Source organism: Rhamphochromis longiceps, linkage group LG2 (genome assembly GCF_057381845.1).
Source record: "Rhamphochromis longiceps isolate RC_006_pf linkage group LG2, R_longiceps_female_GT1.1, whole genome shotgun sequence".
Classification (NCBI taxonomy): domain Eukaryota; kingdom Metazoa; phylum Chordata; class Actinopteri; order Cichliformes; family Cichlidae; genus Rhamphochromis; species Rhamphochromis longiceps.
This window is the reverse complement of record NC_140558.1, coordinates 26425759-26447275: the sequence shown is the minus strand read 5'-3', so window position 1 is coordinate 26447275 and position 21517 is coordinate 26425759. Positions and strand designations below refer to the sequence as shown.

Here is a 21517-nt window from a genome sequence, read left to right as displayed (position 1 = left end):
GCATTGTGAAGCTCGGAGGATTTGATTTAGTCTGTATATCTTGATATTGAGTGGGTAAATCTGGCTGCCCCGTGCGTCCCTGCTGGACAATAATTTGATTAGCACTTTCCCTCCCCGACTTATTAAAGTCAGCTGGAATCTTAGTGTCTAGGAAGAGCCGCTTCGACTCTCCTTGAAAAACAATAAAAAATATGACAATGACTTTTATATAAATGATGACAATACCCAGGAAAGAAAAGACCGCCTACAACATCAGGCTGGAGAATTAAGAGAACGACTTGACTGTGAGCGTTTGTGTGTTGGCTAAACAGAAAGTGGATGCTTGTGTGTGTGTGGGTCGATGTATTTATATTTGTATTCATAGGAAGGCTTCTTCTTTGTGGAGACCTCCAGCTAAATTCAGTAACAACCAGCTCAGGAGAAACCTTTCAAATCCATTCAAATTACAGCTGGTGAAAGAAAATGCTCACTTCCACACGCCGAATGTTTTAACTGGTTGCTGTATCATGGGCACCTGAAATGCAATAAAAGGAAGAGGAAAAGGACCCAACAAATAAGCAGATGTTCTTTTGACAGTTAGGCCGTGCTTTCATTGTAAGTGTCAGCGGATGTGATTTTATCATTTAATTCTGCTCATAAAAATCAGTCTCTTTTCTATTCAAAATGGAGGGAAGTGTCTCTCCCATGCCACAAGCCAATGGGCTGTAACCATCCCTATTCCTTGAGTTGTACTTTGCATATTTTCAATCATGTCTCGCTGTTAACAGATGATTACTCTCTTCATAGGCTTTCCGTTTCCATCCCTTCGCCGTAAACACTCACAGTGTCTTTGAACGCGGACATGTATGCGAGCGCACACCCGCCGATACTAACGGATGCGAGCCCGTGCGCGGTCGCCCACAAAAGCATACACACATAATGCGCATGCTGTCGCGAGATAAACTGCCACCCTGCTGTCTGCACAGACCCATCAGAGGCCCCAGGCCTACTGCTGACAGCATCTAAAGGGCTTCACCCAGCTGTTATCCTGCTGTGCAACCAAAGACATCTGGATGCATTCAGTCGCCTACTACCACCGTCTGATAAGACCGAGGTCACTATCAAGGTGGTCATATCCACTCCACTGGGAAGTTACCATATCCCAATAGGTCCACGTCCTGAGCCAAACTGATAACCGTTTAAGCGGCACCATGGGATCCTCGTATTTTGCCAACCTGCGTGTGGACTGGTTGTGACTTCTCGCTTTCGCTGGAGAACGAATTGTATTTCTCAGTGTGGTTAGAACTGATGCTGCTTTGAATTATGCTATTTTGTTGATAAAGAGCTTTTCCTGTCCTTACCGAAATGACAAGTTCCCGTTTTTCCTATCAGGAGACGGAGGCTACGCCCGTGATGCTCGTCTCAAAGCCCCGTCCTCTCTGGCAGTGGCTCCCAATGGCACCCTGTATATTGCTGATCTGGGCAATATCCGGATCAGAGCTGTAAGCCCCAACCAGCCCCAGCCCAGCCCAGCCGGACTGGTGGAAATCAGCTCACCTCTGGACCAGGAGCTCTATCTCTTTAGCCAGGTTCTTATCACAATGCCTAATGTGTGTATTTGCATGTAAAATATTTGGATACCAGCGAATTGTCTTTTTAATTCATAATTTATTAGCAAATTTAACAGACTGACTAACTCAAGTGTTTACTTGGATTTGCACATTGCTAAATTAAAACGGATTAAGCCACGCAAGCTCATTTGTACACACAAATTAGTCTGAGATAATTAGTTATTAATTATTGACACACAGTAACTGCTAGTTGGGCCTGTTAGGAAGGTAGATAACTGAACCGCTAACAAAGCTAGCATTAGCTTTCTAATATGACCCATTTAGAGAAAAATAAAGAATAAATGCGGTAAACTGGCTAAACTTTAATAACTTGGGATGATTTTGGATTGCATTTCACAAAAATAATATTCCTCACTTCCAAGTCTCATTCTAATAGCTTTGAATGATTGAATGATCAAATAATGTCAGCTAGGTTAGCCTAATCCAATCAGGGTGTTTACTGGCTCAGAGTGGGCTTTTGTGGGTGACTAAGCACGACAGTAAGCATGATAGATGCACACAAGATAGTGAGCCTATTGCCTTATGTTGCAGAAATCTGGCCTTTCCTGTTATTTCTGATCATTTAATAAACAAAACGGTTCATTCTGCCTGAGAAAATGAAACTCTTATTTCAAAAAATTATTTTAAAATTTCATACAGACAACAGTTACATATTACATATTCTAAGCTCTAAAGTGAACATGTTTCTTCATCTTTAAATATATAATTTAAAGAAATAAACCCCATAATTTACAGTAGTTATGGTTAATGTGTGTGTACCTGCAAATCACTAGTCTGAGAGTACAGAGTACCTAATAGTTTCTAAATTTACAGGTTTTGTCATTTGCAGAAGCTGAATCCTCAACAGTGTCTCTCTCTCCCTCTGATAGAATGGTTCCCACCTGTACACCAAACACCTGATCACAGGTCACTACCTGTACAACTTCTCTTACGGCACAGACGGCCAGTTGTCGGGTGTGATGAGCCGCGACGGCCGCAGCCTCCAGGTGAGGAGGGATGCTCACGGAGTGCCTCTCTGGCTGGCTCTACCTGGCGGACAGGTGTACTGGCTGTCCCTTAGCAACAGTGGCACGCTGAGGAAGGTGTCCGCCCAAGGCCACGACATCGCCCACATCACTTACCATGGCAACACAGGTCTCCTAGCAACCAAAAGTGATGAGAACAGTTGGACCACTGTGTATGAGTGAGTTTGTGGTTTATTTATAAAGCTTATCTGCTTATTGCGATCTTCTTTCTGTCTGTCCCCGCTCTTTCTCTCTTCTCCTTCCTTCCTTCCTGTTCTCGCTTTGTTGCTTGACTCTGAATGTTTGAGCTAACACTGCATTGCATGAATGTGTATTCATATGACAAGGTTTACGTTAGGGGTATGAAATATGAGTGCCATCTGGTGGTCACTTCTGCATCAACAAAGCTGGAGAAGGCCTGGGGTGGGATTGGGCGGTGTGACTGTTTTTTTCTTTCTTCTTTTTAGTCTTTGCTTAAAGTGACTGATTAGCTGAAGGACGTCTGCTGCAACTCTTTGAACACATGCGTGTTTAGTATTGCACATATAGTACAGGCAGAAAAACACATCTGTCTGAATTATTCACCACTGCCTAGTCGGTCTCTGTCTCAGATTCCACAGCTGGATAATTACACATATAAATCATAGTTGACACTCACTGCGAGCTCATGCTAGCGCACGGGAGCATGCATATGTGTGCCTGCGTGCTTTTTGCGGGCTTGGTTGTGGTCATTTGCCTGCGAGCGATGGATTTCTGCGCGTGTTTGTGCGTGTGTGTGCGCGCGTCTGTGTGTATTTGTTTGCTTATTGCCTTTGTGTTTATTCTCCAAGGTACAACAGCGAGGGTCGAGTGACCAACATCACCTTACCGACGGCGGAGGTGAGCGGTTTCCATGGCAACCTGGAGCGCTGGTCTCGGGTGGAGGTTGAAGCGTCCAACCGTGAGAACTTTGTCACCAGCACAAACTTGTCTGCCAGCGACACCATTTACATGTTCAGACAAGGTGCAGCATCACAATGAGTTCTGCGCTTTTGCCTTTTAAATTTCTTGCATCTACCCTCAGCTTCTATAACCAGCAACTAGCCACAAGGCTATTTATGAGTCATGTGAAAACGTGGCTGTTATTCTGGTTTAAGTCAGAAACTCTGACCTGCGTTTCTCTCATTCTTCATCGCTGGAGATTCACAGCTTTAAGTAAGCATTTATCCGCTTTTATAAATAGTTTCACATACAGATCTGATGCGACCTCTTTACATAACCGGACGAATGGGCAGCGGGGGGGAGAAAAAATGCTGTTTATTTACACAAAACATGCTACATTTGACTGACTCGTGAAATGCCTTAACAACTGCTGGGGCAAAGCAGAAAAAAAATGGAAAAGAGGGCAGAGATGAGAAGAGGAGAAAATGAGAGTGGAGTGAAGAAGCCACTCATGGGAGCAGTTTCTTCTCATGTCATCCCTTTAATTGCTTTCTTGCAGTTGTCACACTGACAGGACTGCAGGGAGGGAAAATCTGCGCCAACTCGCACGCGCTCAGTCACACACGCGCGCACAAACACATGCATGTACGCCACGCTACAGTGTGACAGAGCTGCCAGGGAAAAAAGTTGAAATGACCCACTATTTTTCGAGCACCACCTCTTTCTCCGCCGCCCACAATTTCACCGTGTCCTCGCCTGCCTCTGAGGCAACAATAACCATATGTACAGAATAGGTTTTTTTACGGCGGCGGAGGGAATAGAAGTTACTATCCGGTTTATTAGCCGCGTTAAGTTTTATGGTTAAAATATAGTTTTATGGTTATTTTCACCCCTCTTTTTCTAAATTTTTGTATTAATTGTGTTTTAAACATGAGACAAAGCCATCTTGGCATGTGTGAAAGTGTGTGGAAGCCTGACTCTGAGCAGGGCAGAAATGAAAGAGCAGTTTCTCAGAATGCTTTGCAATGTGTGAAAAGCTGCTATACCCCACCTTCCTCTCCTTCTTTCTCTCTCTGTCCTCTCTTTCTCCTTTCATTGCCCCCCCTCTCTCTCTCACTCTCTCATTATCTGTCTCCTGCGTTCCTCCTTTCTAAAGATGTAATAGCTGATGCAGTACAATGCTAATGTTGCAGAGAGCTTTAAAAAAAACACTCAGCACAGTGATTGAAGCAATTAATTCAAATAAAACGCACACACAAAGAGCCAGACATCGCATTCATGCAGCCCGCTTCTCACAGATTTCCTCTCAAGGCTGATTTTTTTTCTTCTTTTTGACACACAATGACTGATGTTTTCTTCACACTTCTTTTTTCTCATCTGTTGTTGCATATTTGCATCTCTGTGCACTTGTGGTTTTTTTGTGTGTGTGTCTGACCCACCCACGACAAACGGTCGACCCTCGACACCCACCCTCCCCCCCTTCCACATCCCCACAATTCACACTTACGCTTGCACTTTCCCACTCCAGATCACTCTCAGAGCTCGTACAGAGTCAGCGCCGACGGGTCATTTCTGGTGACGCTGGCCAGCGGGATGGAGCTGTCGCTAAGCACCGAGCCCCTCCTCCCGGGGGGCGTCGGGGGTGGAGTCAGTCCCACGGCCAGCCGCTGCAACATCAGCTTGCCTGGAGACCACGCCCCGAGCCTGATAGAGTGGAGGCAGAGGAAGGAGCAGAGCAAGACTAACTACAGCACTTACGAACGCAGGCTCAGGGTAAAACACTAAATCATCAGCCTGTTATTACGCCAACTGTGATAATATATAAAACACAATCCTGCGGCATCAGTGCTGCACAAAGGCATTGGGAATTAACAAGAGGATGCACGCAACTAGCCGAATATCCCAGAATCCCATATGAATGGATCAAATAAGCAGCCCGGCAACATTTTAGGAGTACGCAGGGTTAAGCTGTGCAATTTGACATTAACCAGGGGGACAAAAAGTGTCACTTTTAAGTGCTAAGAGTTGTGCAATCCGGTAGATTTTGAGCGATTGATGATGTCAGCGGAGGTGATAATAGGTCAAATGACTCGTAACCTGTTAGCTGTACTTTCCACACGCACAGGCTGCAACACCTCTGCAGTGGTGATGAAAGCACAAACAGGAGATTTCCTGAGAAAAGGGCATTTATGTTACGTGCAGCAATTAATTAGCATTCCCTGGGAAACGGTTCTCTCACTTGTTCGCCAGGCAGCTTATTGTTTATAAATGCAGACCAGGGTTTGCTGGAAATGTCACAATTAATTCATCTGGACTAATGAAATCTTTGCTGCTCTCAGACATGCCACTTCATTCATATATTTGCATGTCTGCGGCTTCAATCACCATTTATGATGATTTTAATGCTGTTAAAAAAAAGCTTCTGTTTGTGTTCTTGTCACTAGCTGACATTTTACTGCTTTGCTTTCCAGGCACATAACAGGAACCTGCTGTCCATAGACTTTGATCAAAGCACCAGAGTTGGGAAGATATACGATGACCACAGGAAGTTCACCCTCCACATTCAGTATGACCAGCTGGGCCGGCCTGTCGTGTGGTCACCCAGCAGCAAATACACTGAAGTAAACATCAGTTATTCAGGTGGAGGACTGCTTTCAGCCATCCACCGCGGAGAATGGTCCGAGCAGCTGGAGTACGAGAGCGACAGGGTGACGTCCAGAGCCTGGGTCAACGGCAAGATCTGGAGCTACACGTACGCAGACAGAGTGAGTAGAAAGTTTGAAGCGAACGTGACAGACAGCTTGTGATGAGGTCCTGCTGAGATTTGTTTTCAGGGCTCCTGTCGCCGTTTTCTTCTTGCCTTTGCTGCTTGCAGAAATCTAACACATCTTCTCCACTTACGTTTCCTTCTTGGTGCAGCTCTCCGAAACCGGCGCTGAGATTAAAGGCAAACCAAAAAAAAGCGTCTCAGTTGTGGGAAACGAAAGTAAAGAAGTGAAAGCATATTAAAATCAGTAACAGGTGCTATATTACCAAGTATCTTTTTAATGTGTTTCCCTCAGTTTGAGGGGCTTTCCATTTAGGCTATGAACATCAGTTTGCAGAGCGAATATTAGATCTGCCATAAGTTTAATGGTTGGGCAGACCTTTTAAACTTGGCCTTGTGTCTTCACGACTGCAACAGCGCGCACAGTTGAGAGATGTAAAGGCAGACGGTGTGTTCTTTCTGATCGATTGCATAACTCCAGCATGTTTCAAGGTTCGGCAAATAGATTTTCTCAAAAGAAAACAGCAGTAAAGTCTTTGCAGTAAACACTCGTCGTCTTCTGGCAAATGTTTAGAAGTTATATTCGCTATAAGGAATTTTTCTAGTCAAAGAAACTCAAACAGTGTGTGTGACTAAGCTGAGAGCTACCAGAAGGTATAATTTCCGCTCTTGAAATTAATTGAAATATTTAATGACATGATATTCAGTCTGAAATATATTTAGTGTCAAGGATTTTGGTCTAAGACAAAATTAGAGTGAAAATGAGCTTATATTACAGAACCATCTAGAAATTAATACCACCTTCATGTATTATTAACACATTAATATCATACCTTACAGTTGAATAAAGACATTAAAGAGAACATTGTTTTAGTGCAGCTGAAACTGTGTGAATAGCTATGCAGATTTTTAAGGGGGGGGGAGCAGCGGTAAACAAAAACGCTGCTGTCTGAAAACCAATTATGGTTTTTCTTTTTTCTCGTTTTGTTTTTTCGACACGTACGTCTGATAATTAAATAGCTTTCAGTGAATAACTGAAGCGGTCTCAAACTAAAACCAAGGTTGCTTTTGAAGAGCCGATTTTTTTTATTTATTGAGGAGAAAGTTTTAACCCAGTGACATTGGAATTTAAAAAGAGAGAGTGCAAAAGACAGAAAACGAGAAAGCCGTGAAACCACAGAGATGCAGTGTGTTGGAACTGTCTGTGAATATCTCTGTGTGTTCTTACAGTCCATCATGCTGCTCCTGCACAGCCAGCGGCGCTACGTCTTTGAATACGACCAAACGGATCGTCTGGTCGCGGTGACCATGCCCAGCATGGTGAAGCACACCCTGCAGTCGCTGCTGTCCATCGGCTACTACAGGAACATATACGCCCCGCCCGACAGCCAAGCCTCCTTCATCCAGGACTACACCCTGGACGGGCGCCTGATGAGGACTCAGTACTTGGGAACTGGGCGCAGAGTCATCTACAGGTGTGGCACATCGCTGTTTTAGCTCCGTACAAAGACATAACACTGATCGTCTTGATGAAGGTGATATAATTAAAGCGCAATCTTAAAATTTAAAAGCCCAATTACGCCAACTCTAGCGGACACTTGAATGCACGCCACACATCCATCCTTGCGAAATCACACCGATTGAAGGTCACACCTTTTTTTATCGTCGCACTTTGTCAGACAAACTGATCTGATTTTGATGAAAGTCGGAGGACTGATTCAGGCAGCGTTCTGGCATTTAACATTTTTAATACTCGTTGCCTGGATGAGGATACTGTAATAAATGGTCCCATTTTCAAGATTTGAAAGGCTGTAAGTGCCGCAGCAGCTGGTCTGCTTCTGATGAAATGTTGAAGGATGGTGCAACTTAGCGACCCAAAGGGATCCGTGTATTATTAATGTGGCATAGCATGTTTACTTACATTGAAGATTAAATGCAGTGTGCTTTAAAAAGAAGGTACTTTTATTTTAACATAACTTACTTATCGATCATCTATTCAAAAATGTGTTTCTTTCCCCCGTCAGGTATACAGCTGCGGCTCGCCTCTCGGAGGTGGTTTATGACTCCACCCTGGTGACCTTCACTTATGACGAGGCCTCTGGAACAGTCAAGACCATTCATCTCACCCACAATGGCTTCATAAGCTCCATACGATACAGGCAGACAGGTACGTACATGTGCTCAAAGCAGCCAACAGAAGCACATTTTAGATATTCACAACGTGCAAAAGGATCATAAATCAATCCTGTGAGCAAAATTTTAAAGTCTATATAAGTGATTGTGCACGGCGTGCCAGATTTGAGGAGTGATGTCAAATTCAGTAGTCTGGCTTTGAGTCAGACGTCGTGCTATTTCATCTGTGACTGATGCAGCCACAGTTAGAAGTTTCAGTAGGGCAAGGCATGTTCAAGTGGAATAGACTGTGGTCTACCACAGCTGTAAATTCAAGACCACCCCCCGGGCTCTTACCCACGTCGTCTCTTCCCCACCTCCGCAAAAAGGCTTCCTGATCAAAGCAAACAAATGAATGTTTGAATGCAAAATTATATGCGGTGAGCTAGGTGTGGACATACTGCATTTGTTGTTGCATGCCTGAACACTAAAAGTAGCACTTTGCTGGGTTCATATTCGCTCTCATAGAGGAGGCAGGAAATCAAAAAACCATAGCTGAACTTAATACAACTAAACAATACTTTCAGTGCTGAAGGAGAAAATGAGTGAGACAAGACGTTTTCTAAAAGGCGGCGCTATCGACGATGGCACGCCATCGCTGCAGCTGCAGATATAGCATGTTAGGATACAGCCATTGTTAATACAGTTGAGCAGTCCCCTTAAGTTCCATAGTCGGTCCAGGGTCATGGAAAGTGCTCTCATCTCTGCTGCCGGTTCACTTCCCATAGCTTTGTGATTGGCTCGCCACCATCAGTTGTCACTAATCTGCGCGGCGCAGCTGTGTGTGTGTGTGTTTATCGCTTTGCCCTTACTGTGAATAGACTCTCACCTTCCTTTAACTGATCTCATTTCAGCAGAACAAACGGAGCCTTGGAGAGAGGAGAGATAGTGGTAATTGTCCCTTGAGAGGAGACAAGGAAAAGTGTGGCACCGGAAAAAGAAAGATGGGGATATAGAGTGGTGGGCGAGGGAAGGGAAAAGGAACAGAAAGGGAGAAGGGGGAACGATGACAGCTGGGGGGAAATGACAGCTAGAAGAGCGAGATGAACAGACTGCAAGTTCCCCAGGGCTGCAGAAAAGCCTCCACCTCGCTCTCAGTACTTCTGCCATTTTCCCATTAGCGAAGGTTTAGAATCAACATTCCACAGAAAATAAAAATAGAAAGATGTAACACTGATCCAGCTCTCTACAGTCTCCAAAGCTAGGCACTTAGTCATTTTAACTGCAATCAGAGTCATCTCAAATAGCAGCGTAATGGTGTTTCATTAGCAGGCCCTTTTTTTCCAAACAGAGGCCTGGCTGCAGAAGCTCGGAGCAGATGTGATGAATGGTGTTGTTAAAGTTGATGCTCTGACATTAAGCAGCACATTGGCCCATCATGGCTATTGTCTTTAGATTTCATTATCTCTCCATATTAAAGGTCACCACAGGAAATACCATAGAGGTGTGGGGATAGTTAAGATGGAATGATTGCGCAGTGTGTGTCTCTGTTAATGACGGCGAATTAGGCCTTGATTTGAATTAATTAGGCAGGGTTATGCGGGCGGTGTGACATCCACTTGTAAGGGCTATATGTGTGCTGTGTGTACACTTCATGTCCCTGTATATTTCTGTAAACGCTGTTAAGGGGGTTCTAGTGTAAATCTGCTCCGGTTCCTCTGCGTAGGTCCCCTGACAAGTCGGCAGATTTTCCGCTTCAGCGAAGAAGGCTTGGTCAACGCCAGATTTGACTACAGCTACAACAACTTTCGAGTCACTAGCATGCAGGCCGTCATCAATGAGACCCCTCTGCCCATTGACCTGTACCGCTATGTTGATGTGTCGGGGCGGGTCGAGCAGTTTGGCAAGTTCAGCGTCATCTTCTACGACCTCAACCAGGTAGGAAGTCACACCAGTTATCTTACTCGGTAGTGGAAATGTGGACGTTTTAAAGCTGCACCAATCAGCTGTTTCTGCTTTTAAAAAATAATCACATGACTGTGGAATATAAAATCTGACTCTGCAGCTCAGCTCAGTGGCGCCTTTCAGCGTCTTTCAGCTCATTGTTTTGGCCTGCGTTTTAGTCGACTTCGTTTCCGGTCAGTCAGCTGGTTTTACTTGTCTATCAAATCTAGCCTTGACAACACTGGCAGGCAACTAGTAACTAGTAACTAGTAACTAAACAGTCAGATATTTCACATGGGTGTCTGTGAACATCCAAACAGACCCAAAAGAGAGTGAAATAATCAAACTTGTCCAATTTGTTACAATTTTGTTTCCAGAGTGTGCTGCATGTGTAAACAAGCAACCTTTTAGCCCATGAGTTTGGTGTGACACTTTCATGGACTCTTATGGAGTCAATATGTGTTTAGGTGATCACCACCCATCTGATGAAGCACACCAAGGTATTCAACTCCTACGGCCAGGTGGTGGAGGTTCAATATGAAATCCTCAAGTCCATCGCCTACTGGATGACCATTCAGTACGACTCGTCCGGACGTACAACCACCTGCGACATCAGAGTGGGCGTGGACAGCAATGTGACCCGTTACACTTACGAGTATGATGCAGACAGCCAGCTGCAAAGCGCCTCAGTCAACGAGCGGCCTCAGTGGCGTTATAGTTACGACCTCAATGGGAACATTAATCTACTTAGCCACGGAACCAGTGCAAGGTATGTTAGCACACAAACCCATATACTGTACAGAAAGCATTGAATATAAAAGAAATTGCCTGTTTGTTATTAATAAATCGATAATTCAGATCAGCTCAGAAATCTTTATTATCCATTGCAAAGCAGTGGATAAATATCTTAAGCATGGCTCTCAGAGGAAACCAATAAAATAGCAAAATAAGACATTGTTTATTTATAAACACACACGTGTAAATAATTGTCATATAGCAGTATTGACAGTATTGGCTCTGGCTGCAGGGACATTCTAGCAGTGGTCTGATAGGAGGAGTTGGAATGAGTGGGTGTGAGAGGCATGCATGATAGTGCTGACTTTACATTTAACTGCCTCGGTGTGGAGATCTATCACAGTCGACAGTGACGGTGATGTTGTTTAACCGTTTAATGACTCATAACAGTTTTGATTTGTTTTACGCTGAAGGAAAGGTGTTCGAGGATGTGATGTCTGTAGGTGAGAACCGAGTCAATGAGAGACTTGCAGGCAATTTTTGTTTACATTAAACGATAGTTATGGAACTGGAAACTGTTTCTCAACCCATCAACTGTAACCTTTGTTATGTCACCTTTGTTACGCTGTCTAATCGGGGATATCTGTTGTCATTAACACCTTCTTTGTTATGCACGGAGATCTTGCTGGTGCTTCCCCGCTGCCTCCAGTTTTTCACATTTGCTCATGAGTTTGCAGAAAGGCCACAGAACAGAACCTGAACGACAGATGAGACTGAGCGCAGACAGACCGGGTGAACTATTAAACGGCTGAGACAAACTTTTGCACAGATTTGGCACCAGAATCCCGGTTACATTGTGGTTACATTTGTTGCATACTAACATGATTTTTTGAGCAGTTGTCAACAAAACTGATGCACAGTTGTAGTTGTGTACAGCATGCGGTAAATATCACTCAGGGTCTGATGTTTGTTTTCAGGCTCACGCCGCTGCGCTACGACCAGAGGGACCGCATCACGCATCTCGGCGAGCTGCAGTACGGCGTGGACGACGACGGCTTCCTCCGCCAGCGAGCAAACGACCTGTTCGACTACAATTCCAACGGCCTGCTGACCCGCGTCTTCAACCGCGTGACCGAGCGCACCGTGTGGTACCGCTACGACGGACTGGGCCGCCGCGTGGCCACCAAGAGCAGCCAGGGCGAGCAGCTGCAGTTCTTTTATGCCGATCTGTCACACCCTACCAGGGTCAGCCACTTGTACAACCACAGCAGCAATCTGATCACGTCGCTGTACTATGACCTCCAGGGTCACCTTATCGCCATGGAGCTGAGCAGCGGAGAGGAGTACTATGTAGCCTGCGACAGCGTGGGGAGCCCGAGGGCAGTTTTCTCTAGCAAGGGGCGGCTCGTCAAAGAGATTCTCTACACTCCCTACGGAGAGGTTTACCAGGACACCAACCCAGACTTCCAGCTTGTCATCGGCTTCCACGGAGGCTTGTACGATCCTTTCACGAGACTCGTCCACCTGGGAAGGCAGGACTATGACACGCTAGCGGGCCGATGGACTTCACCGAATCACGAACTGTGGGGGGAACTGAGCAAGGAGCCGAAGCCTTTTAACCTGTACGCGTTCAAAAACAACTGCCCGGTCGGGAGGGTGGAGGAGGTGACGCAGTTTACAACAGGTGAGCGTCACACATGCGCAGACACACTCACGCACACTGCTGCCAAGTCAAAAGCAAATCACTGACTGACTGACAGAAACTAAGTGATACAGAAAGATAGATCACTCAGTGACACCTACTCCTACACGCGCACCTACAGGGGAAACATCTGCCATAAAGAATGGGCCACATTGCTAACCACAGGTGTGCTGGGTGTCAGAGACGTGAAGCTGTGACAGACAGGATTTACTGGCAACAGAAAGGACAGCCATGCCTCTGATCACATTGTTCTTTAACACAGCCGGTTCTGTTTTCTTCCCTCTGCCTGTCAAGAACATACTGTTTCCCCGAGAGACAAAATAGAAACTGAAACGAGGGAAAGAGATGGGATAGGAGAGTAGAAGATGAATACAGGATGTCAGCGGGGGCGTCTGTCCTTCTGCTTAATAGAACATTCATTTGGCCTGTCACGTTTCCCTGCAGCGGGATTGTTTGTTACACAAGGAGTGTGTTTGTGGGACACGCGCGCACACCAGCAGACACGTCTCTGCCGCACGCTGCACTCATGCATTGTGTGGTTTCCCATACGAGGTGTTGTTTTCCCTGCCCTCGTGACTGTCTGTTTGCTTTGCAGTATACACATTAAATTCTAAACTTTCTCCCGTGCAATTTTCTCTCTTCCTGTCCAGACATCGGTAGCTGGCTGCAGCTGTTTGGCTTTCAACTTCATAACGTGGTCCCCGGTTTCCCAAAGCCTGAGGTGGGAAGAATGGAACAAACATACGAACTGATGAAGGCGCCGACCAAGATGCAGGACTGGGACTCCAGCAAGGTGAGCATCACACTGCTGCTAGATTCTTTCATATCTAACACTGTGTGCCTGTGGTAATGCTTTGTATATTTAAACTATATGTATAACATTTTTTCAAATGTACTAGGGTCTGACTGCGAAACAATATTTTTCATAAAGATATGTCACACATATATATATATATATATATATATATATATATATATATATATATATATATATATATATATATATATATATATATATATATATATATATATATACATATGTGTGTGTTTGTGTGAGACATAGCCTATGTCAGTGCTTGTGATTAACACTTTCATAATTAGTCATTTATCTCATTCGTTTAACACTTTGGGTCTTCATGTGAGATCAGACCGAGAGTCCTCCGCAGAAGCATGAAAACTCAAATTACCTGCTAATTATCTGCCATTTTTATGACCTTAGTGATTCTTCCTAATCGGCTATATGGATGAAAATCAACACTGAGTTGATTATTATGAGAATATTCTCCAGAATGAGTACGAGTAATGAAATGATTAGTTGATTTATTAATTAGTTCATAGACTGATTGTCGTTAAGGTAAATTGGCACGAGCGTTTGAGGGTCCCAGTGTCTCTGTTTTATAGCGTTGTGCACAGCGTGGTAAGGCCACAGCCACCCTGCAGTGTGTTCAAACCTTGCGGGTTTAAAGCTGGGCCACGTTCTTCCTGTTCATGCATGTCTTTACTTCTGCAGTCCAAACACACGCATGTTGTGGGTTTTAAGCTGGTTGATGTAAATGGGCGTTTTGTCTTCCTGTCAGAGACACGTAGGACGTAGCTCTAACACATTAAAATTTTTCTTACATCCACCAAGGACTTCAAGGTCAACTTAATGAGAAAATCCTTATAAGATAGAAACTATTATTCTTAAAACTGTAAGAATAATGGTGTGATGGGTATTCTCAACATATGTTTCCTACTGCTGTTGTTTTTATTGACACCATATCGTCATATAAGAAAAGATATGGGGGGATTTTAAATATCACCGACCTTTTGTTCAAGATCAGATAAGGTCAAACTTTGATAAAAGGTCTTATCTTCAAAACTGTGACTAAAATATTGGCTTTGGTTGTATTGGCAACAGTAAGGAAATTATATTGATTATGGGTAGATTCTAAATATAATGTTAATTAATTATTTAATTCATTACTCATCTCACTTTTAAGTTCCATATCTGCTTTTCTTTCATGTTGATACCAAAATGTGTTACATCTTTAAAAAACATTTTTTAGAATTATATTATATTATATTATATTATATTATATTATATTATATTATATTATATTATATTATGAGTTCAGCTTATTCATGTCCAGTTATTTACATTAGTACTTTAGTATCCATGACCTGCTCCTACATAATGTTTGTGTAATCCGAGTAGCCTTATCTGACTTTCTTTGCTGATGTCTAATAGACATTATCAGTAGTGTTAAAGGCACTCTAGTGCTCGGGCAGCTAGCCAGTATGAAGTTACTGCCTATAGCACCGTCTGTCACATGTTGTCTGTGTGATGACACATCAGTGCACATTTCTTTAAAATTGTAAATTTCTGTAAAATGACGATACGTTTTCACTCTGACCAGAACATGATGTCATACTTTTTGAGAATAGTGTGTTAATTTTGTCCTGTACATTACAGCAACAATCCATAACCCTTTATTAAATTTTTTATTTTATTTTTTTAATAAATGTGTGATCACATAAATTTTTTTCATTACTAAATATTAAAAAGGAATTTACTGAACAATAAAATGTAATAAGAAATAATAATAAATATACTCCAAAGTATGTGAAGTATATTAAAGTAGTTTTCAACACAACAGATAAAATAAAAAGCACTTTGCACTTGTTTTTACTGCATTTCCAAACTTCCTAAAGTCGGTTTAAAAGCAGCCACGCAAACTGCAAATAAAATATGATGCTATTTTTTTAAAAGTTGCCCAGACAGTGATGTGTCTTGGTGGAGGTTTGCCTCTCAAAGTGCTTCATGTTTTCTACGTGTCTAAATATCTAGTGTGGATCGTGTGTTTCTGTACGTCATGCAGAACGATGTAATAAATGAGTCCGTCTGTTTTTCTCTAGTTGGTTTTGGGAATCCAGTGCGAGCTGCGGCGCCAGCTGAGGAGTTTCATCTCCCTGGAGAGGTTACCTCTGGTCTCTGAGCCCGTGGGCTCCACCTGCCACCGACCGGCGCACCCCCCTCCCTTTGGCTCCCGGCCCTCCATCCTCGGCCCCAGCATCCGCTTTGCAGTCTCTCACGGCCGAGTGAGCGCGGAGGTCATTGGAGTGGCCAGCGAGGACAGCCGCCGAGTCGCGGCCATCTTGAACGGCGCCATCCACCTCACTGGGATGAGCTTCACCGTGCACGGCTGCGACACCCACCACTTCCTCCAGTCGCGGCCGATCGAGGAAGACCTCGCCCTGGGGCTGGGAGTCGGGGGCCGCGTCCTGGAGAGCGGCGTGAACGTGAGCGTGTCTCAAATGAGCGCGACGGTGAACGGCAGGACTCGGCGTTTTGCCGACATCACTCTCCAGCAGGGGTCTCTGTGCCTGTGCGTGCGGTACGGTGGGAGCGAGGAGGAGGAGAGGGCGCGGGTGAGGGAGGAGGCGAGGAAGAGAGCAGTGGAGGGAGCTTGGGAGAAGGAGAGAAGGAGGGTGGAAGCGGGAGACGCCGGGAGCAGGGCGTGGAGCGAGGTTGAGAAGCAGCAGCTGCTGTCTGGGGGACGCGTTCAGGGTTACGACGGCTACTACTCCCTGCCTATAGAGCAGCAGCCGGAGCTGTCTGACTGCCCCTCCAACATCCACTTTATGACACTGAGCGAGGTGGGGGGCAGGTAACAGAGACACACGAGCGGCCCCCCACCCCACCAAAGACTGCCTGTTTCTACTCTACTCTGATTTGTTCTACTGTTTCTATACTGTATCGGGGGGAAAAAAAAGAAGACGACATCAGAGAAGAAGAAGAAGAGCGAATGTGTGGGGAAAAAAAACAAAAAACTTCCAAATGCCTTTAATTGTGACAAAATGATGGTATTTTATTATTATCGTCCAGTTTCTCCAATTTCTAACAGTGGCACAAGCAGTGTGGTTTGGCTGTGGCTTTGCTTTTTTGTATCTCTGATCAACCCGACCAACTCGCCGACCGACCGACTCGCCGACCGACCGACTGCCATTCGCTGTTTCAACACTGTTCATCATTTTCTGGACTCTGCTCAACATCACGGCACTGTAGGGAAGAAGACTTTTAGGATTTTGCCAGTGAATAATCCTCTTCGTGACTCGAATCGAGAGCTCTTCGGTTTGCCATTTGAGTTCCTACATGGTTTACCTCGGATATACTATCGTTTACATATTGTGTAAGAGAGGCCTTGTCGACTCTGACACTTCCCCCCTTTAGAGAAGGAAAGCTCTTGTGGTTTTCTGCCTCTGGTGTGCTCCAACAGTAGTTTGTATGAGTGTGTATACTTAAAAATCAAGAATGTATATAGCCAGTGCTTTCTCACACTGAAAAAAAGAAGTGCTCAACTGGAAGTTCTGTTGTTCATAAGTGTCAGTATTGTTAATCAATAGAAAAACAGTTACATTTTTGCAAAGAATTATACATGGCTATAGTAAATATTCTCGCTGAAAAATCTGACTTTAATGGGTTACAAAGCTAATTAAAGTTATTATGTGTGAATTACCAAAATCGCTGGCTGGGATTTCATAGACCTTGTTACTTATTATTTCTGCCCCTCTCCTCCGCTCGCTCTCGTTCACGTCGTCTCCGCGCCTCCCCGCCACACATTTGTTGTGCTCTCTTTGTTCTTGTTTCTGGGAGTTTGTAACTTTTCAAATCTGTGCTGTCATTATCACCCATCATTATGGCTCGAACCGAGATATGCACGAGAAAACCTGCGTCGTCTGTCAGAGGAGAGGGAGCAGAAGAAGAAGAAGAAAGGGGAGGAGGGGAGAAAGAGGGAAAGAAAAAAAGAAAAGCACAGAGGAAAGGGAAAAAGAAATGTGACAGCTGAGGCTCAGCGAGTGGGTGGTGAGTGCAGAAGGGGCAGGACCTGGAGTTGGCTGAGCTGTTCTCTCCAGCTTGTCTCCTCTCATTAGGAAATGCCAATCAGACTACATGTGAACCACTTCCAAGCCTCTCCCCACAAAAAAAAGTTTAAAAAAGAAAGTAAAGAACTTTTTTTTTCTCTTTAAATGTTGCTAATCCACCTCCCTGTCCGTCTGCCTCCCCCATCGCCTCCCCCACACACACACTCGCCTCCCGCCGTCGCTCCACCATCTGCCCACCATTAATTGTTTGTGTTTCCTCTCCCGGGCCGCGGATGACAGACACACACACACAATGCATATGTTCTGACTGCGAGCAGGTGATATACATTCCCGACTAGCACTCTGCCGATCGGCCGCGATGCACCTTCCCTTCGAAACCATATGCTCCGTTAGATACTGTCCAACCTCATCTCCGCGGTGAAAAGATGGAGGGTCCGGTTGCTAGGAGACCGCTGCACTGAAGAATTGTCTGCGCTGAATGGATGCTCTCCTCTTTCAGCTCCGCTTTCTCTCTCATTTTTTTTTTCATCATGTAATGCCAATCAGACGAGTGAATGATGGACCCACACACACGCATGCACACACACCAGTAGTCAGCATTCTCTCTGTGGAAATCAGCACTCCAATATGTCAAATTGAATTTTTTTTCTCTCGTCCCCCCCCCCCTTTCCCCTCAGCATTATGTCAAACGCAGGCTCGGGTGTGTACGGCTGTGTGTGCATGACCTTATTTAAAAGAGTTTATTTCAGCCAATATCATTTATTTTCTTTGCCGCTCACACAACTCTATTGCATTAAGAAAACAGAGCACAATATTTGTTGTCAGCTTATGTATGCGGTAATGGATATTAATGGTTCTGCAGCTGAATCTTTTACATCCCAGAAAGTTAAGAGGGGAGGAGAGAGGGGGGGTTGCACTTTCTGTGCTGCATATGCAAAAAAAAAAAAGTAGAAGGAGGCTGAGATCTGAGTCACTGCTGGAGCCTAAATGAGCTCAATGTAGCAAATAGGGGGGGGGAATGACATTTACTTGATGCACATTATGCAAAAAACGCAAACAGCAGGAATGGTGCCCTGGCAGTATTTCTGCTTAGAAATGAGGTCAGTGGTGCAGCTTAGGGTTCGCCCCTAACCAAAAGCTTGTCGCACCTCCTTCTTGTTCCTGTTTTTCTGTCCCTGTGCAGCATGTGGCATCCGCTGCTGGAAGTAAGGGTTCGGGCTGCTCTCCGTCGTCGACGGGCTATTACAGGGCTCCTCTGTGTGTGTCTGCGCCCGTCTCTGAGCGGTGACAGGGTAAAGCAGAGGCATGGCAATTCCTTGTCCAGGCTTCTGGAAAGCTGCTATCAAATTCTTGATTTGCCGGAAATATCGTTTCTGCACACCAGGAGTGGTCTGAAACATGAGAGAGAGAGAGAGAGAGAAGAAGTAGAAGTGCAGAGAATTCAGAGCATTTCCCCATCTCCACATCAAAACCCCAGTGGGGAGATGAAGAGGATGGGACAGAGCCGCCTTGAAATGAGCTCTCGCAGATTTTACCTTATAAAAAGACATCAGATACGCTGCCAGTGGAGGCAGTAATACAAGTGCGTCTCGGGGATGGACTGGGGATGGTGTCAATTATACATTTTTTGCATATCTGGATTCAGTAATCCAAAGTAAAAGGACAGATAAATAAATAAGACGAGGCAGAAGAGATAAAATATATATAAGAGCTGTAAAAAAAACAAAAAAAAAACACGTGCTGTGGAAGGGAGGGAAACATACTGATGATATACTCAAGGAGTTTAAAAGCTACACTGGGAATATACGGGATGCAATTACCTATGAAAACATCCTCTCCTGTGGGTATTTTAGATAGTTTTTAAGTCAATAAAAAGCATTATTTTAGGATTAATGCACCACAAGATGCTTTAACAGTCCAGTAATCTCAAGAGCCTTATTTGTAACAGAGAAGCACTGAAATAAAACTTAGAAAACACACACAAATATCTTTTAAAGAAATGATGATAGCTTAGTAAAGTCATTTTTCTCTCTCACAGGGAGCTTTGCATCATTTCTAATTGAAAACGTTCTCATCTTTCTCTTTTTCTATTCTTTCCACCCCCTCCCTGCACTTGTTTGTTTGCCCACAGCTGTCACTCCAGCGTTTAATATTCCTAAACCACTACAGCGCTATAATTTTGTCAAGTAAGGCCTTTAAAAAAATACATTATGTGTTTTCATTCGGCCCCATCAATCAAACTGCAAATAAATAAATAAGTACAACGGTGAAAACGGTTTTCTTTCGATATGTTTTTTTTTTTAAGAAAAAAACATATCATTTAATCAAATGTGGGGAGCTCTCCCGCCCAGCACAGCACTTTGGATGTTTCCTGTCTCCGGCCACAAGTGTTACCTCTGCTCCCGAGAATATTTCATTAGAGTGATTGATATTGCGCATGAATAATGGAAACTGTTATCGAGCTTGTAGGGAAATTCTTGTAATTCAAGCCTCCACACCGAAACCCAAACATGCACACACACGCACACCGCTCTCCTTCAATCCCTCAATCCATCCCCATCTGCTCGCCTGACGGCATCAGTGAGAATGAGCGAGGTTAAAATGTCGCTACGAGAGCGTCGCGCTCAGTCGGAGATAGACGCGGCCTTCAGATGTCTCTATACATTCTCAATCCCGGGGTGTTCGCCACCCCTCGGCGCTCAATTACACATCCCATCAGAAATGCTGTCAAATGCAATATCCCCCCCCCCGTCTCTGGAGTATATACTGATGCTGTGGCATCTTCAAAATTTGAGGTGGGGGTTGGTGGGAGATGGATTTCACTGGGTGTTATTGCTAAAGCAGAAGCGTACCCATTTCTCAGTGCTGTCACTCCTCAAAAAAACGAAACACATGTTTGTGCCTCCGCAGCTTGTTGAATTACAACCAGCACCAAAACTACTTCTAAACCAATAAGCGAGGCAGATGTGTGCAGCTGCTTCTGCGAACTTTTCTGGGGAGGGGATGGAGTGAAAAGAGGCACAGCACAGACTAAAGAGCGAGTCGCAGGATGAAAAAAGAAATCTTAATAGTAAAATGTCTTACCTCTGCTGCCCATGAGCCTGCATCATCTCTGTGGATTCTATATGTGTAGACGTAGCCTTGGCATCTGCATACAAACAGAAACATGGGTTTGTATTTCAGTGTTTCTTCTTACTGTCACTATCACTTCTCCTTTTGGGAATCTTTATTTGATGCTTATTAAGAGACCACAGTTACTTATTACTCAGCCGGTTGCCGTATTGCCTTTGCGCTTGCATTTCTCTCTAAACCTGAGGGGATCGATAATCTCTATAACTGCACAAAATAGGATTTTGTATGTGTTGATGTGATTATGAGGTCTCAGCCTAGAGAAGTAGAACAAAAGCAGATGTTGCACTTTTTTCTTTGATTGTACTCACAGCACACACAGGCAGTAGACACCCTCCACGGTGTCACTGTTGCGGACTAGGTAGCACCCGTCTCGGCCGTCCTGGCCCAGCCGCCTTTCTCCCTCGTCCTTGCCGATGGGTCCGTGATAGACGGGCAGGTTTTCCATCACAGTTATTCCCCCAGATGCTCTTTTTCTTCTGCTCCCAAAGTGTCTCTTTCCCCACTTTACCTTTTTTCCCCTCTTTACTACAGGAAAGCTTTTTCTTGCCTTTGCTGCATATGCTCTGGACTGGGAGCACAGGTAAGGCAAGCTGTCTAGCCTCTCCTTCGATCCCCGCTTCTCACCGGTTCAAATATCTGCTCAGGGAGCCTGAGCTTTGGCGTACAAGCTCTCTGATTTCTCCACACTTGTTTACCTACAGTGATAGCAGCTCTCTCACTAACC

The 21517-nt window shown here is 44.6% G+C and overlaps 2 protein-coding genes across 2 annotated transcripts in view; one reads left to right on the top strand and one right to left on the bottom strand.

The window, feature by feature from the left end:
• Positions 1-17280, top strand: part of tenm1 (teneurin transmembrane protein 1) — a 201524-nt gene extending 184244 nt beyond the window's left edge. Inside the window, exons 27-38 of the mRNA XM_085420553.1 lie at positions 1372-1568; positions 2480-2793; positions 3445-3617; positions 5064-5308; positions 6007-6300; positions 7533-7777; positions 8327-8469; positions 10141-10352; positions 10826-11127; positions 12071-12777; positions 13446-13588; positions 15694-17280. Coding sequence (XP_085276679.1) covers positions 1372-1568; positions 2480-2793; positions 3445-3617; positions 5064-5308; positions 6007-6300; positions 7533-7777; positions 8327-8469; positions 10141-10352; positions 10826-11127; positions 12071-12777; positions 13446-13588; positions 15694-16449 — 3731 coding nt within the window. The 3' untranslated portion in view covers positions 16450-17280. The remainder of the gene's footprint in view (positions 1-1371; positions 1569-2479; positions 2794-3444; positions 3618-5063; positions 5309-6006; positions 6301-7532; positions 7778-8326; positions 8470-10140; positions 10353-10825; positions 11128-12070; positions 12778-13445; positions 13589-15693) is intronic.
• Positions 17281-18342: 1062 nt separating this feature from the next.
• LOC146677317 (SH2 domain-containing protein 1A-like) lies at positions 18343-21517 on the bottom strand. Its single transcript, XM_085381684.1, has 3 exons — positions 21102-21517; positions 20746-20809; positions 18343-19052 (listed from the first exon to the last, which is right to left on the bottom strand). Exons 1-3 carry the CDS (start codon positions 21236-21238, stop codon positions 18789-18791), a joined length of 465 nt encoding a protein of 154 aa, XP_085237810.1. The 5' UTR covers positions 21239-21517; the 3' UTR covers positions 18343-18788.

Bases quoted from the DNA above. Each gene is read 5' to 3' on its own strand.
- LOC146677317 (XM_085381684.1), bottom strand. From the start codon at position 21,238: ATGGAAAACCTGCCCGTCTATCACGGACCCATCGGCAAGGACGAGGGA. The intron at 20,810-21,101 runs GTGAGTACAATC...GTTTGTATGCAG, and splicing joins GTCTACTGCCTGTGTGTGCT to ATGCCAAGGCTACGTCTACA. The intron at 19,053-20,745 runs GTAAGACATTTT...CTCATGTTTCAG, and splicing joins CAGGCTCATGGGCAGCAGAG to ACCACTCCTGGTGTGCAGAA.